At 35.8% G+C, this 18,759-nt stretch overlaps 2 protein-coding genes and 1 non-coding gene across 3 annotated transcripts; all 3 read left to right on the forward strand.

The window, feature by feature from the left end:
* Positions 1–535: 535 nt before the first annotated feature.
* LOC114169293 (probable transcription factor PosF21) lies at positions 536–4,525 on the forward strand. The gene is made up of 5 exons (XM_028054378.1): positions 536–805; positions 921–2,191; positions 2,286–2,418; positions 2,524–2,608; positions 3,881–4,525. Exons 2-5 carry the CDS (start codon positions 957–959, stop codon positions 4,120–4,122), a joined length of 1,695 nt encoding a protein of 564 aa, XP_027910179.1. The 5' UTR covers positions 536–805; positions 921–956; the 3' UTR covers positions 4,123–4,525.
* Positions 4,526–15,680: 11,155 nt separating this feature from the next.
* TRNAL-CAA lies at positions 15,681–15,764 on the forward strand. The gene has a single exon. It is a non-coding gene; the product is annotated as a tRNA-Leu (tRNA).
* A 62-nt stretch (positions 15,765–15,826) lies between these two features.
* Positions 15,827–17,259, forward strand: LOC114168755. The gene is made up of 3 exons (XM_028053674.1): positions 15,827–16,105; positions 16,206–16,271; positions 17,010–17,259. The coding sequence occupies exons 1-3, from the start codon at positions 16,058–16,060 to the stop codon at positions 17,055–17,057; spliced, it is 162 nt and encodes a 53-aa protein (XP_027909475.1). The 5' UTR covers positions 15,827–16,057; the 3' UTR covers positions 17,058–17,259.
* The last annotated feature ends 1,500 nt before the right edge of the window (positions 17,260–18,759 follow it).

The following is an 18,759-nucleotide window of genomic DNA, read 5'->3' on the forward strand; positions in this document are numbered from 1 at the left end:
TACTTTTGTTGATTTATTATATACCAAAGTTAAAAAACATCAAAATCTCATCTTAAAATTGCAAATTAAAGCCCCGAATGAAGGAAGAGTAGTGTGATTAAACTCTTTCCGGAAAAAGAAATAAAGTATTTTTTTTTAAATAAAATAATAAAAGGGATAATTTAATAAACTGACCAATACCGTGCGCGCTTTCCTTTTTCGTTGCTTAGCAGCCTCATTAAGTAAAACGTGAATTCAGGCAAATATCTGAATAATTTAATGAAAAGGAAAGGAAAAAAGAAAGATTATTAAAAGACGAGTTCAATCGAACGTTGTTTTGTGTCTTGAAACAGATTTTTACGAACTGTAGAGAGGAGAAAAAAAAAAAAGAAAAAAAGACATCGTGGATTGGGTAAAGAGTGGCTAAATAAGCTGCGGAGACAAGGGGGAAGAAAAACCTGGTGTATGAGAAAACAAAATGAGGTCGGAATGAAATTGAAATGCGGGCGAAATGCAAATTGGGGCGAAATGAAATGCTTATTAAATTAAATTCACGCGTAGGAGTCATGAAATCCGTGTAGTAGTCATCGTCGTGGATGTAGAGAGAGAAAGCAGAGAGAGAAACACAAAGCTTTTTTTTTTCTTCTCGTTGTTGCTCTTGTTGGAGAGAGAGAGAGAGAGAGTGAATCTTGGAGAGATAAGCGCCTGCTCCTTCGGCATTTCCGTCAGACAAAGTTAACACTTCGAAGACCGACGCTGCTATTATTAATCAATTCAATTGAATTCGCCTCTTCACCATTTCCTATTCTAGATGAACACTGCCAAGGTAATGAATCAGTGAATCACGATGACGATGATGATGATAATTTCGTAACTCACTCTATCTCAGTTACTTCAATTGTGATGATGATGATTGTTGTTATTGTGGTGTGCGGTTGCAGATTTTGATTGGAAGTGGAATTTGAAGGTGAAGCAGAATGGGTGAAAATGAAGAAGCCACCAATGACATGATGCAGAGGCTTCACTGTTCTTCTTCGTTTCTGAAGCAGCCGTTGAACATGGAGCAACTCAGCATCCCGCAGTTCAATCCCTCGCAAATGCGCGCCAGGCATCAGCATCAGCATCAGTTCGACGGTGGGAACAGTAACAAGCGCGCGGGTATACCACCTTCGCACCCGCACCAGATCCCGCCCATTTCGCCCTACTCTCAGATCCCGGTGACGCGTCAGCAGCAAATGGGGTCGCACAACATTTCCCCTACACCCACCCACACGCGATCACTCTCGCAACCTTCCTTCTTCTCCCTCGATTCCCTTCCTCCTCTCAGCCCTTCCCCCTTCCGAGACTCCTCCTCTACGTCCGTCTCAGAAGCTGCTGACGTGTCCATGGAAGATCGTGACGTCACTTCTCATTCTCTCTTGCCACCCTCGCCTTTCGCCAGAACACTCAACACCTCAACCAACAGCAATTTACCTTTACCCCCTCGCAAAGCGCACAGACGCTCTAACAGTGATATTCCGTTTGGGTTTTCCACCGTTTTGCAATCTTCGCCACCGCTTATTCCTCTCCGGGGCAGAGAAAACCCCGTTTTGGCGAAACCTGCTCAGTTGGTCAAAAGAGAAACACCGTGGGACAGGGGTGTTGACCACAGTAATGTAGAGGGATCCGGGGAGAAGAAATCCCCGGAAGGGGAAGTTGTGGATGATCTTTTCTCTGCTTACATGAATTTAGATAGCTTTGATGCGTTGAACTCTTCTGGAACCGATGACAAAAACGGGACTGAAAACCGTGATGATTTGGATAGTAGAGCGAGTGGGACCAAGACTAATGGTGGTGACAGCAGCGATAATGAAGCTGAGAGCAGTGTTAATGAGAGTGGGGATGGTGCGGTGAGGCAGGGAGGGAGTGAGAAGAGGGAAGGGATGAAGAGGAGTGCGGGTGGGGAGATTGCACCCACCACCAGGCACTATAGGAGTGTGTCCATGGATAGTTTCATTTCGAAATTGAACTTTGGTGATGAGTCGCCGAAGCTGCCACCGTCGCCGGGGCCGAGAACTGGTTTGCTTTCGCCTGCTGGTGGAGTTGATGGCAATTCATCGGCCTTCAGCTTGGAGTTTGGAAATGGGGAGTTTAGTGGGCCTGAATTGAAGAAAATTATGGCCAATGAAAAACTTGCTGAGATTGCCCTGACCGATCCAAAGCGTGCAAAAAGGTGTTGATGTTGAACCATTACCTAGTAAACATACTAACATAAATGGTCCATGTCACCAGTTGACTGATTGATTAGGTTTTGGGGTGATTTTCAGGATTTTGGCCAACCGGCAATCGGCTGCACGGTCCAAAGAGCGGAAGATGCGGTACATATCAGAGCTTGAACATAAGGTTCAGACACTTCAGACGGAAGCCACCACACTATCTGCACAACTTACTCTTTTACAGGTGGGAGCCTAACCTGTTTTTCTTGGTAATTTAATGATTAGTGCTGTCACCATCATGGCTTTACTTTCTAATTTGATTCAATTCGTCCTAATTATGTGAACGCAGAGAGATTCTGCTGGACTCACCAACCAGAATAGCGAGTTGAAGTTTCGCCTTCAATCCATGGAACAACAAGCAAAGCTCCGAGATGGTATTGCTGCTCTTTTATTCGTAGTTTTACAATTTTTCTCTCTATTTTGTTTTATTGATCTGTGCTAGGTGTCAGTAGTTAATTTTTCACTTGTAGTATTGGTTGATCTAGTCTTCACATTTGAGATTATATTTCATCTCAACGTGCATTGTGAATACTTCTTGCGAAAGAGTGCGAGAGTAGGGGTGAAAGGATTCAGCAGATGGCTTGTGGAGTGGAATCAACATGCAATTGACAATAAAATAGACAGTAGTGTATAGATGTATAGAAGTCGTTCGCGTAGCTCCTTCAAGTTGTTGGGTAGATTTGATTCTCAATCTAATTTGGGGTTTTAGTTTACGTTAGATACTCAATTTTATTTTCTTCCAGTAAATTTTGTGCATGAAGACCAGGCCTTTACATGATCTCATTCTGTTACTACTACTTCCGGTGACTGGTTTTATTGTTAGTAATATTTTTATAACAATATATCATGACTTTTCACTCAACTGTTTAAACTCTTAGGCGGCGAGTTGGTTCTTGATATGATACCATGACTTACTATCCAGCGGTTAGGAGTCTCATTCTTGTCACTCTCGTTAAAGGGGATTCCTGGACAAGGTCGTATATAAAAATCATTCATCAGCCTTCGTCAACTATCTTTTTCGGGATAATAATTAGTTCATTTCAGATCCATTTATTACATTTTCTCAAATTAGGGGAACTTTATGGCTCGGATACAGTGCTAATAATGCTCTAATTATTTTAAATGCATCATCTAATCATTTTTCTAACAATAATAGGCCACTGAATCCGAAATGCTTTATATTCATCGTATTATGGTCTTTCTAGTGAACAACTCGGTTGAAGTGCTTTCAAAGTAAATGGAATTATAGGAATGCCATGTAGGAATTATATAGTAGGATGCGGAGGAGATGACCGATTCTTTGCTGATAAGTAACCTACTCAGTTATTTATGTCCAAATTTCGCGGGGCAGTTGAGAAATGCTGTGTGAGCCATAACCAAGTCAATTACGTTCTCTTTACACAACATATTTGTTGAAGTTAACATGAGTATTATTGAAGCAATCCACATTTTAGGATCTCTCATCAGGCTGGATAAGAATGTGCTTCTGCATTCCTTTGCATAGATGCTCATTATGTAAATTTCTTGCAAGAATGACAGTTTTTGAAAGTGACACGTCTTCATTAGTGTGCTTTGGTTTGGAAACTAACAGAATCATCCATTGATTGCTTCTGATTAATTCCTAACCCTCTATTTTCTTTTAATAGCTCTAAATGAGGCCCTTACTGCTGAGGTTCAAAGACTAAAGCTTGCTACAGCTGAACTGAGTGGCGATTCACATGGTTCTAGCTGTTTGATTCCCCAGCATTCTGTGAACCCTCTGATGTTCCAGCAGCAGCAGCCTCCCACTGCATCCCAACAAAACATTCATCTTCAACATCAACAGCAACAGCAGCAGCACCACCACCAGAATGGTAATGGCAACTCCAATTCCGACATAAAACAATAGTTTGGGAAGGAGTTCCTGCAGCTGGATGGTTGGTTCGTTATATATTCGCTGCTGTTTAATTGCACTCATTTTCGCATATTTACAGAAAGTTTTCCTTAATTGTCATGGTATGAAGTTTGATTCCCATTACCTGTCCAACTCGGACAGAAAGTTCATATACAAGTTCTAATTCCTGTCCTATATCTGAATTATAGAGCATATTTAATTTCAGTATATATAATATATATATTATTAAATTGTAAGCATTATTTGGACATGATTTGTTTTATGATGACATTTAGAAACACTGTTCAGACTTTCTTTTTGTAAAGAATGATCATTATGTCATGAATCTGTTCTAATTTTTTATGGCGTTCGGAGTTAGTTAATCTAGATTGTTCAATTTATCATCTGGAAGTCAAAATCAATGATTCAAGAATGAGGCCTCACCGACATCTTTCCATGGAATCTACACTGTGCACTATCCTGATTAAAATGTTATACCATAACTTGATATTTGCGCAATTGTGGATATTATAAGAAAGTTTAATCGGCAAACATAAATTTTGGGAGATTTTACAATATCTCTGGACAAGCATAGGTTCGGTTGATTTACCAAAACCCGTGTTATGAAATTGGACATATTATGTTTGTCTTATGATTGATTCTGAGAAAACCAATGAGACACAAAATGTAATCCATCAATTATGAAGTAAGGACAAAATCTTTTCTCTTACTCAATAAATCACGAGACGGTCTTTTATTTCAAATATAAAATGCTTAGAAGATAATATTTTTATTGTACGATAATGATATGCATTTGTGTCTATGTCTTTTATCATGTTATTTTATTTTCATGAGTTGTCACTTTATTTTTTGTATTAAATTTAATTATATATTTTTAAGTAAAATAATTTAATTTTGAAATTTAAAACCTAAAACAACACGTCAAATTATGATGTCATAATAGGTTTCACCTTCTACATTTGTACTCACTTTTATTTTGTCAAATCTCTAACTTCTCTTTTATAATTAAAAATAAAAATAGAAATATAATTTGTGTAAACCATGACAGAATTTCGTCATATAGTATTATAATAATAATAATAATTATTATTATATTATTATTATTATACTACTTGTTCTTGCCGACGTTCGATTTCAAACCGATTAGGTGTTTAGCAAGAACAATATTTTGTGTATTGTTCCGACAAAAAGTTTAATAATTTTATAGAAGACAAAAGTTGTAAGAACTTTCCTAAGAGCATACTGAAGTCAGAAAATTGTCCCCCTGAGGGTTAATCCCTTATTTATAGGCAAAAAGTTATAAATATCATAACCGACTTACCCAAAATATCTCATACAAAGAATATCTTAATAAAATATCAATTAGGCCCAAATTCCTAGGCTTATAGACTTTTATGAATCGAGTCTGGGACGACCAGTACACTACTATTAACTAATTAATGTGTTATATTAAAAGAGCCTTGTAGTGAATTTTTTTCATCATTTTACTTGTGATTCATTTATTATCAACTAAACAATGCATGTAATGAAAAACTGTCTCATAATTTAAGTATCTTTGTTGTACTACTTTTCTGTATCGTTTCGTAGTTTGAATCAAATTAACTTTTGAAAACTATCTATTTAAAACGTTCAGAACTCTACAAATTATAAACTTTTCTCGATAGATATTTTTATATACACAAAAGAAATTAGTGTATGAGTGTACTTTTGTAAATATTAACGTGCTGCTGATAAAAAAAAAATCTTTAAATAGACTTATATATCAAATCAAGTTCAACCAAAAAAGCTATGATAAATCAAGTTCAACCAAAAAATCTATGTAGAACAAATTATTGATATTAAATGTACTTTTAAACCGGAGACGAATATATAATAATTATTTTAAACTAAAACAAATTATAAAACAGAAATTTGCCCACGTGTATGTGTAATAATAATAATAATAATAATAATAATAATAAAATACAAACAAATGAGTTTATAAAATAAATATTACATAAAGTATTTCAAAATATTAAAAAGTAAAAATCCTTATATATACAATTCATTTACAGAACAATATCTATATTTACCTTTGTATTTGCCCGAAATATGTTTCTCACGTTTTAAAATACGTTAATCACAACACAAATATCAAAATAAACATGATACTAAGTTAAGAAAACAAAATAACTTTCAATAAAACCAGTATTATCTACACATACATTAAACTCTATATTACAAATCCATTCATATAAAGCTTTAACCTACATTAATTATAGTTTCCAACATGTAATATTTCTCTAAAGTTAAATCATTCCATTCAACAAAAGTATAACCTATACCAGATCAATTCATCAAATAAAACCTGATTAAATTTTAAAGAGAGATAACTTTTTATACTTAAAATAACTTAAAAATAGGAATCTAATTTTGAAAAAGATACCGAGGGTTACTGTAACATCCCAATTTCAGCAGCTTAAAACTAATAAAAATAGGGAGTTTCATCATAGTTCCAAAACAGATAATCCAGTGTACTCAATATATTAATACAGTCTTACAAAAGGTATGACTATAAAAATATATCACTTATACACTTAAACTAAACTAATAAACTCTGTACTACTGACCACTGCTAAAGCTCCCACGGGAAACCTCCTCTTCAACACTAACACGATGGCTCTTCATCCTCCAGAAGTGCCTTTGACACTGCAACCACATCTGCTCCCACCGAATAGGTGATCATCGCAAAAGGAAACATACAACACAAGACAGGAACACAAAAAGCAAGGGTAAGCTAATCTGATTAAGGAATCATGCAGTTCAATTATAAACAGAAACCACGCAATATTTCTCATTATCACCAAAATCATATAGACCACCACAACACATTTACATGACTCTAGACTCAATATCCGGATTATGTAAGCGACATCGGATCTCTTGGTGGCTTGCACCTGCGATGGTTCCCAAACTCTGCAGAGTTTGGACACAAGGGGTTATCACCCAACCACTCCCAGGGTAAGTCCCATCACCTCTATGGCGGATCGGGTCCATAGACCAGGACCTCCTGCTACTCCCCCCGACGTAATCCATCATACTCTACATGAGTCTTAATGGTTACTAGGAGCGTCAGGATACCAACCAAAACTGAGTCCTTATGTCCTTACATACACTAAAACATTCCTCTTAGAATTTCCCTTGAAATCCTAGTTCAACCACTTCTTCTCATATTCCAACTTCATGCAATTTCACCGCACATATTACCAGTCATAACAATTCATGCATATCATAACTAAGTTCATATTTTAACATTCAAACATAGCTTCATCCATTAGAAACAAAGAAATAACACTCAACTGCAGGGTTTCTCGCCCAAGCTAGAAGGTCTCGCCTAGGCAAAAAGGCTCTCTCGCTTAGGCGAGTCATTCTCGCTTGAGCGAGGCTCAAAACAGAGAACAACCCAAACTCTGGGCGAATTCTCGCTCAGGCTAAGTTGTCTCGCTTAGACGAGAGTGACTCTCGCTCAAGCGAGACTGGCTCGCCTAGGCGAGATCTCGCGCAGAAATAGGGGATGATTTTCTGGTGTTTTCGCTCAGGCGGAAGTTGCTCGCTTAGGCGAAAATACCAGATTTCCAATCTGTTCTCACATGCAACAGTAAAGAAATCTAGCACAATCCAAGCATACACTCAATTACACAATTCAAGCACTCATACAACAATCAATCATGCAAATTCAAAGTCATCAGAGTGATTTCTAGATGAAATTCAAGTAAAACAGTTAGCTTCCCTTACCTGTTATCTTGTTTAGACAACTTTATAAACGTCAACGCCTTAAAAACGTCAACACCTCTAACTCCACAGGATGCTCTATGTACACATAGAAACATCACAAGAACGATCAGGACATACCGTTATGCTCACTGATCAACAGAGACTCATACTGATGATTAAAACGTCGCATGCAAGCGGAGGAGGGCCTGCATGCAACAGAAAATAGAAAAAGACTAAAATAAAGAGCGAAAACTCAACTTACACGAACGGAGAAACTGATCGGTCCAATTTGAAGAGCTCGTCGAGAGGATCAATCCTACGGTCTCGGTTCTTCAATCAGACGACCAGAGAGACAGAACCTCTAGAGAGAAGTCAGAGAACTCTAGAAAAGTGGTTTCTAGAGAGATGGTGTGTTTTAAAATAATGAAACTCGTTTATAACAATTCTATTTATACTAAAATCTTTTAATATTAAAATAATCGAGTTTCACTATTTTTAAACCACTATTACTTTTAAAACGCCATTTTCTAGGGTCTTACATTCTCCCCAACAAGAAAAATTTTCGTCCCCGAAAATTCACTCGTCAGATAGAAAGAAAACCATGCTCTCCTCATGTTCTCTACAACAACGACCTAGACATGACTAACTTAACGATTGCAACAGCTAAACTGACTGAAAACTCTGTCTCTGTGCTAAGCGATATATGTTTAACAATATAGATTGGATTAGTCACTACTTTCAAAGTAACTTTCCACCTTCCACCTTAAAACTTGAATGATCATTGACACCTAACCAACCCACTTATGCCTGATATGCTGACCCACCTTCCATATGTTCTCCACTACTTCTAGTAGGTGTTTACCAGAATGTAAAGATTTGCAACCGATCTCAACCTAGAACGCGATTGTTATCACTTCTCATTATCTAGTTTCTTCCTTGAGGTACCACTCATCTGACTTGGTCACACACAACTTCATAACATTCTTGACCACCCTATTCACCACCATCCTCATGACATCATGTTTCTCATACTGACTTTGACCAGGGCAGCAAAGTCCATAATAATGCTATCCCACTTCCAGAGTAGACCCTTCACTTGCGGCAACAACGACCCCAAATTCTGACACTTTCTCAGCATTTTATTAAACCCTTTAATCTTCAACCATCTCTCCACCAATTCTTACTCTTCATTGTCGAACCAACCACTGCAATTCTCTTTCCGCTTAAAACATATACTAGCACTTTTCCACTTCTACGGTGATAGCACAACTCAAAACCATAACTTGATTTTGCTCTCTCGTTTCCTATCCATTTCCCTCTATGCAACTCCATACTTCTAGTTGTTGATGATCACTAAACATCTTTAACAAATCTTCATAACACTGACACATCTGTTGTTTTAGAGAACTCACTACCACATCAACCACCAGGTTAAGAGTAAGATACCCCCTCTTTTTATGTTTTCCCACTATTGATAAGTATATCCCACCATTATTCCGCTGCGTCACTCTGATCAACAACCATTTTCACATATGATGTGTTTAACCACAATAAACTGCAAAAGAATAATCAATCATTAAAGCGCCGATCATGTTTTTCTTCAACGTCTTGACGACTCTCTTCACACTTGAGAAACTTGTCACGAAACCTTGATAATAATTTGCTTGTAAAACCTTACTTAAAGTCACTCTTAGAACTTCCTTTCCCTTAACACATTTTCCACTCATCTTAACCACTTACAGTCGTAGATCTTAACATATAATTACTTCTCTTTCCAAACTTTGTTAGACTAGATTACTAACGATGATACACTGCGATTAAACCATTGCTTTTCTAAGGACTCCTCCACCTGTTGTCTTGACTCCACACTTTTAGCAAAACCATCCAATGTAAAACTATTGATACTGGTTACGTTTCATATATCAATGCCATAATGAATCCCACCGTTGGTCGGTGATTGTTCTAACATTTGCTTCATAACATAACTAAAACTGCTTCACCACTAAGATCCCTTGCATATGTTTTTCGCGGCCTTTACTAGATAAACACTCATACCGATAACACTCTGTCTTCACTTTTCAACTTGTTCCATACATTGATGCACAACCATTTACTCACCTTCTTGAAACAAGGAACATTACTTCCTATGATACCACATTCCACCAGAATGAGCTTGGAAAACAACCAAGTCACCCTTGAGATTTATGCTCCCAAACCTTGTAAAGGAAACAATTTAAGTTAACTTTGAATTTGAATCATTTGATCACCTCGAAACATACCACACGTCCAAGAAACATTTACTTGTTCGCCATAGAAGAAAAACTACTAGCTCAAACTCCAACTCTTCCTTGCAGTTAACCATGACTCATTTACCATATTGACGACACCAAGGTTTTATGATCACGAACGAAACCAAAACTCATATCCCAAACACCACCTTCTGAATTTGATAATTTGCATTAACAATTCCAACACCAACTACCGTAGACACCATTTTAACTACTTAAGATTTTTCTTCTCTTTTCATTATTTACGGTACTCTGCCTTCTATAGCTTTTATCGTTCCCACAAGATCAAACTTAACGGTTCACTTCTTCTCCCCACACTTGGATTTCTCTACCTCAGCCCCAAAGTCAATGCTTATGCTCATGAATTATTTTTCCTTGAAACATCCCGCTGTCTAATGAAAAGATCCAAGCATCTCCTTCTGATTATTGAACCTAATATGAAACCTTTATGCCACTTCATTCTCATCCACATATTATTTCTCTTTCTACTTAGGAAACATCATCTTACCTAACTGATCCTCAAACTCTGATATGTCTTAACCTCCCACTAGGGATTTGTCGTCTTTTTACACTTCACGATCTTTATCTTTATTAGCTTGCTCGATGCCAAACAATCTCATTAGTTTCTGTAACCTAGGATCTACCAATTGTTTCTCTTCCACCAATCCAATAAAGCACTAGATATGGTCTTACGACTATATCTAATGACACTTCTCCTAACATTGCATGTATCTAGATAACTCTGAACCTCAGAATTGCCATGATGTAGAACCAATTTAATTTTTCCCAAACATTGTTGCGCTGGCATACACTGATATCTTCAATTTTTCTAACCTTTGAACTCAACTCCTTTTGGAAAACTTGTGAAATTTGATCTCGTGAGCCTGCCCTTGAAGCTTCCTTAGTCTAAACATTGACGCTAAATTTTAACCTCTTTATCCAGTCTATTAACCCAAAGCTTAACTTTCCTCGCTCATCGATCTACTTCATACAACAAACCTATATCCTTGAGACAAAAAGTTATCTCAAAAGCTATATCCAACCCTCACAAAGGTAAGCATGTCAAGTTGACGTTGAATCTGCATTCCTCTATCACTATAAACACTAAACGCAAACCACAGAGGTGCAACAAAACAAACATGGACACAGAAAGCAAAACTCTAACATCTATTGATAGCCAAAACTTTTCTCTATCTCTCTTATTTTCTCAAACCAATAAAATTAAGAAAGGAAAATAATCTTTGATCTAGTCATGAGTGTGCACCCTCATTACTTTATCAAGACGTTTTCTGTTCTTAATACTTTCGGTTTCAAAGACAAACTCTACTAAACTCGAACTCCAACACAAAAAAAAAAAAACATGACAAACCCACAACCCTCAGGACATCCTAAGGACGAACTGCTCTGATACCATAAATGTAACATCCCAATTTCAGCAGCTTAAAACTAATAAAAATAGGGAGTTTCATCATAGTTCCAAAACAGATAATCCAGTGTACCCAATATATTAATACAGTCTTACAAAAGGTATGACTATAAAAATATATCACTTATACACTTAAACTAAACTAATAAACTCTGTACTACTGACCACTGCTAAAGCTCCCACGGGAAACCTCCTCTTTAACACTAACACGATGGCTCTTCATCCTCCAGAAGTGCCTTTGACACTGCAACCACATCTGCTCCCACCGAATAGGTGATTATCGCAAAAGGAAACATACAACACAAGACAGGAACACAAAAAGCAAGGGTAAGCTAATCTGATTAAGGAATCATGCAGTTCAATTATAAACAGAAACCACGCAATATTTCTCATTATCACCAGAATCGTATAGACCACCACAACACATTTACATGACTCTAGACTCAATATCCGGATTATGTAAGCGACATCGGATCTCTTGGTGGCTTGCACCTGCGATGGTTCCCAAACTCTGCAGAGTTTGGACACAAGGGGTTATCACCCAACCACTTCCAGGGTAAGTCCCATCACCTCTATGGCGGATCGGGTCCATAGACCAGGACCTCCTGCTACTCCCCCCGACGTAATCCATCATACTCTACATGAGTCTTAATGGTTACTAGGAGCATCAGGATACCAACCAAAACTGAGTCCTTATGTCCTTACATACACTAAAACATTCCTCTTAGAATTTCCCTTGAAATCCTAGTTCAACCACTTCTTCTCATATTCCAACTTCATGCAATTTCACCGCACATATTACCAGTCATAACAATTCATGCATATTATAACTAAGTTCATATTTTAACATTCAAACATAGCTTCATCCATTAGAAACAAAGAAATAACACTCAACTGCAGGGTTTCTCGCCCAAGCTAGAAGGTCTCGCCTAGGCAAAAAGGCTCTCTCGCTTAGGCGAGTCATTCTCGCTTGAGCGAGGCTCAAAACAGAGAACAACCCAAACTCTGGGCGAATTCTCGCTCAGGCTAAGTTGTCTCACTTAGACGAGAGTGACTCTCGCTCAAGCGAGACTGGCTCGCCTAGGCGAGATCTCGCGCAAAAATAGGGGATGAGTTTTTGGTGTTTTCGCTCAGGCGGAAGCTACTCGCTTAGGCGAAAATACCAGATTCCCAATTTGTTCTCACATGCAACAGTAAAGAAATCTAGCACAATCCAAGCATACACTCAATTACACAATTCAAACACTCATACAACAATCAATCATGCAAATTCAAAGTCATCAGAATGATTTCTAGATGAAATTCAAGTAAAACAATTAGCTTCCCTTACCTGTTATCTTGTTTAGACAACTTTATAAACGTCAACGCCTTAAAAACGTCAACACCTCTAACTCCACAGGATGCTCTATCTACACATAGAAACATCATAAGAACGATCAGGACATACCGTTATGCTCACTGATCAGCAGAGACTCATACTGATGATTAAAACGTCGCATGCAAGCGGAGGAGGGCCTGCATGCAACAGAAAACAGAAAAAGACTAAAATAAAGAGCGAAAACTCAACTTACGCGAACGGAGAAACTGATCGGTCCAATTTGAAGAGCTCGTCGAGAGGATCAATCCTACGGTCTCGGTTCTTCAATCAGACGACCAGAGAGACAGAACCTCTAGAGAGAAGTCAGAGAACTCTAGAAAAGTGGTTTCTAGAGAGATGGTGTGTTTTAAAATAATGAAACTCGTTTATAACAATTCTATTTATACTAAAATCTTTTAATATTAAAATAATCGAGTTTCACTATTTTTAAACCACTATCACTTTTAAAATGCCATTTTCTAACAGTCACGGTTGATATAAACATAGTAAATTTAAGTTACCATTTTTCCTGTGATAGAATTAAAAAAAAAGCATTAATTATCTATTTAGATAATGTTTTCTTATGATTATTTTAAATGTACAATTTAATTTAAACAGTTCCTTGATTAGAAATAAAATTAATTTAAAATATATAAATAAATGTAATCTGTGAGGTTGAATTATGCTTGATATTATTTTTTAGCATGGTCCTAATAACATATGTTATTGTCTATCTTAGAAAGATTCATCTTTGTTGGATATATTATTTACATCATATAAGTGAACGTAAATTTTATCTTACAAATTAATTTTGTAAGATTGAATTTTGTGACATTTATGAAAGTATATTTTATAATTTTTTTTTCATGAATCGCTGAAACAATCTGTTCGCCGTATATAATATAAACATCCAGTTCTTTTAGGCTTAATTATCATTTTGGTCCCCTAATTTATTGGGTTGGTTCACTTTGGTCCCCTTATTATTTTTAGGTTCAATTTGGTCCTCTAATTCTTTAAAAGGTTCAATTTGGTCCCTGCCGTTAAGTCAACTTTAACACCGTCTCCGTACATGCCACGTGTCATTTTGTGGAATTTTCAATTTTTTATTTATTTTATTTTTTAATTTATTTTTTAATTTTTTAATTTTTTAAAAAATAAATAAATAAACTGCCACGTGTCACCTTATGGTTGTGACACGTGTCATCTTATGGTTGTGACACGTGTTACTTTGAGATTTTTTATTTAAAAAATGTACTGCCACGTGGCAGGTCACGATTGTGCCACGTGTCAAGCTAATATTTGTTGTTTTCAATTTAGTCCCTCTATTTACAATTTTGATTCAATTTAGTCCCCCAATTTTTTAAGATGATTCAATTTTGTCCTCTCTAATTTGATACCAAATTAGTAATTAAGCTTAATTACAACTTATATATACATATTAAAATAATTTTTATTATATTTATAGATTAAATTACTCAATCTAACTATTCAAATTATTATTTTTTTTTACATGTATAGAAACTTTCAAGTGTAAAAAATTACAAGTGAAAAATATAACAAATGAAATAACATGAGTATTTAGGGAGTGATTTGATGTATAAATGGTAAAAAATTATTTAAACATGAATGTATAAATTGTAATTAAGCTTAATTATTAATTTGGTCTCAAATTGGAGAGGACAAAATTAAATCATTTTAAAAAATTGGGGAACTAAATTGAATCAAAATTGTAAAAAGAGGGACTAAATTGAAAACAACCAATGTTAGTTTGACACGTGGCACAATCGTGATCTGCTACGTCACAACCATAAGGTTACACGTGTCACAACCATAAGGTGACACGTGGCAGTTTAATTTTTTTTAAAAGAAAATTTAAAAAAAAATTTAAAAAAAAATTAAAAAGAAAAATAAAAAAAAATTGAAAATTCCACAAAATGACACGTGGCATGTACGGAGACGGTGTTAAAGTTGACTTAACGGCAGGGACCAAATTGAACCTTTTAAAGAATTAGAGGACCAAATTGAACCTAAAAATAATAAGGAGACCAAAATGAACCAACCCAACAAATTAGGGGATCAAAATGATAATTAAGCCGTTCTTTTATTAGCATCTCTAAGAAAAAAAAAAGTAGTGGAAAATCTAGTTTGTAAGTAAAATGTTGAACTTTTAAACTTTAAATTTTAAATTAGGGACAGCGTGGGTATCTTATTTCTTGTCTTGTTCTCTTTAATACTTCTGTCTTCATATCCCTCTATCTCTGAATTTAATGAATTCAATTTTAACAGAAAAAAAAGAAGAAGTAGAGTCTCCGATGACCTCTCTTTTGCTGAAAAATGTAAATTATCAAAAACAAATTAGCACAGTAAATCATAATAATTATTTCAAAAGCCAATAAAAACCAAATGCATAATCCTTTTATGTATAGAGATGGATTTTGCCTCTCCGAAGCATTTTCCATTACATGATTACCAATCGAAACAATTTATTATGTGTGGCTTGTGTTGGTTATAACTTATATATCTTATGTTTCTTATAGCTGAAGCTGTATGTCATTGACTTTGTTTTGCTAATGAAGAGGCAAAAATCAAGGGAAAAGAACAATAAAAAAATTCAGAAACCTAGCCCAATTCTCAATCAACAACCTAGTTTGACACTATTGGTTTTTTTTTTTCATTTTAAATCATAAAGATACCAATTAATATTGATAATTGTAATATATAATCAAAAGTTAGGATGGCCGAGTGGTCTAAGGCGCCAGACTCAAGTTCTGGTCTTCGAAAGAGGGCGTGGGTTCAAATCCCACTTCTGACATTTTTTTTATTTTTAATTTTTTTGTGTGTTTTATTAATAAAGGGTTTGGTCTGGACTCTGAATTCAAATTGGGCTGATTACGGATTTGTTGGCCTATTGGGCTACGAGCAGGAACTCAGTCTCAGCCCATTGAGCGAACTAGTCACCCTCTCTTTTCGGTCCTACCTCGGCTAGGGTTCCATAATCGTAATTGTGAAGCACTGTTTTCTTCATCATCTGCGTTCGGAGTAGTGACCTTCCATCGTTCATTTCTTCTCTCTTCCACCACACCTGCGCCGACATCACTCAATCTAATGGCACCTCCTCCAGGACCTTATTCCGGTGCCAGCACCCTAGCTTTGGTACCAATTACTGTTTTCTCTTCTTTTCTCGTGAATACGAGTTACTAAATTCAGTGACAACATTTTTGCTGATTTTCTCTAAAACCTAATTCATTGGTAGGTCGCTAGAGCTTCCGCTTTCTCCTTCGGTGTTGTTTACGGAAGCATCAAGCTTAAGTACCTTAAGGTATTTAGCGAATCTCTCTCTCTTTTTTTTTTTTTTTTTAAATTCAATCGATAATTGACTCCTCTTTTAGTGAGGTTGGTATGCATTTCTGAAACTTAAATTCGGCGATCCAGAAAAAACATTGATTGGATTTACATTAAAAATATTTATGAATCTAGGTTGATCTGAAATTCTGGATTGCCGTTCACATGTTGATTTTAAACACTGCGTTCGTGTTCAGTGGGGTCAATCAGTTTTTTATGTTATTTTAGACACTTTATTGTTTAAGTGATTTTAAGTTTTTGGAATGAAGATTACAGATTTGTTGTTGGTGATTTGATTAATCAAAGCCCCGGCTTGCCGATTCTTTCGTGTCTAGTTCTGATTTCAGTCCAGATCTACAGCCTTAACTTAAATTTAGGCCTTTTACTGAATCAATTTGTTGGGTGGCTTGCTGATGTTTTGGTGTAGGATATTGATAAATTGTGAGTAGTCTTCCCATGTTTCGAAAAGGCTTTATATTCTTAATTGTTGAAATTTGTTATTGTTTTGTTATATAATTTTGTAATATTTGTGCAATTTCAATGGCATGCATTGTTTTGTGCCTTGCGTTGTATTTCTACTGTATTCTTTTTACATGTTATTTGTTTAATTTGGAATGCTTTATCTTGCTCCGACATCTACGTGTTATGATTACACTGTGCTCTGTAGAACTTCTTTGTCGGCAGTGGTCTTTAGTCATGTTTGTTTTACTTTCAGGCAAAAGCCAAGTCTCATAAAAAAGCTCAGGAGAAGGCTCATCACTGAAAAGGAGAGAGATCCCTTGGCCGTTATGTTTCTGAGGATGGAGTAGATAACTGAAATAATTCATGACAAGAAACTGTACCATGTCTTCTTCCATTTTTTTTCTGGTTTAAGTTTTGGACAATATTGAAGCATTGAGTTTAGTGCATTATAAAAATATTCAAGATTTTTGCTTTGTTAATAAATACGATGCCTTTTTTTTACATGTTTATATTGCAAGATTGCTAAATGCTTACCATGTCTTATTTGCTTAATAGTTATGCATTTTGAAAATTTTTGCAATTTATTCTTAAATTAAGTCGCTCATTGTTTTTCATGTGCTGTGTATGGAAGTTTAAAGTGTATTCTTCCATTACGCTTTTGTTTGATTGGTGTGATTGATTGAAATGGTTGTTTGTGAAATGAGTTTGGTTCTTTTGTTAGATCTTGTTCCAGAAGACTTAATCTAAGTTCTCTCCTTCCTTATCGTGTGTGTGTGTGTGTGTCTATATATAGAAAGGGGAATTTTTTTTCTAAGTGCACTTGTTTTTGGAATGTATCACACATTAAATCATATCATGTTTGGTATTGTAGTTACATCGTATGTTTCTATAATTTATACAGTTGAAAGAGTAAAATAGTTCATCTAATTCCGATTATGATCTTGTGTTCAAGTTCGAGTCAATAGTTTCTGTGGTCTTCTGGAACGTTAAGTTATAGCTGTCTTATGTGAAACGTTCTACTTTAATTTAGGTGGCTAACGCACTAGTATATTTATTTACAAAGTAGTTTGATTTGATCCACGTGCTTTATTAATGGTGGTTTGTATTGCCGTTATCTTTCTCCACATTTGTTCTCGAGCTAATACAACCCGAAGTCTACTGGCTTGACCAATATTTGTGTGGTTTAGAAGTTAAAATTCTAAGTGCTGTTGTTTTATTCACTATGGGTGTGAATTTGTGGATTCCTCAAATAAATTTCCGGCGAGTAGCAATAAAATCGTATTGTTAGTTAGATTCCTTCACAATCTCCTTAACTCTGAATGAAAGGTAACTGAATGGATTATCTCATCATTTCTACGTATTGCACAAGGAATTCAGTCCTGCAAAGTTTCGAATGAGATTTTATTTCTTCACTAAATATTGTCTAGATTTAATATGCTTGATGGGTATAACCTTAAGTACAGAATTACTTATATTATGTAAGAGTCTATCACACACTTCTGCTAAGCTCTATATATTACTCAGCGGCATGGAATGCCTGCTCTTCTTTATGCTCATTCTTCATTCACCCTCGTGATCTCCCATGCAGCCTCTAATTTTTAAAAATACAATGCTGCCTCAATCTCTTTTATGTGTAAGAGCTTCTCCTTTCTTCTCCAATGGTGGTGTATAGCGGGAACGATTGAGAGTTTCAGTTTAAGCAATTGTAAAACACCGAATATATGTGTTTAATCTTCCATTGGTGATATCAAATTTGACTTTGGAATTGGTTTGTTTAGGCAATACCCAATTTGTTAAGATATTTGTATTATTTAGTTATACGTTTGAGTACAAGAGTAGGGTAGGATGGGGTTATCATATATTCGGTTGGTGCATGCTTACAAATATCCAGAAGCCATTTATTATCATATATATATTTTTTTGTTCTAGTTAATTAGTTTGTTTATGTATTGATTGTCATATCCGAAATTATATTTTAAATTGTTTTTTTAGTCCTAAATCAA

Source organism: Vigna unguiculata, chromosome 11 (genome assembly GCF_004118075.2).
Source record: "Vigna unguiculata cultivar IT97K-499-35 chromosome 11, ASM411807v1, whole genome shotgun sequence".
Taxonomy (NCBI): domain Eukaryota; kingdom Viridiplantae; phylum Streptophyta; class Magnoliopsida; order Fabales; family Fabaceae; genus Vigna; species Vigna unguiculata.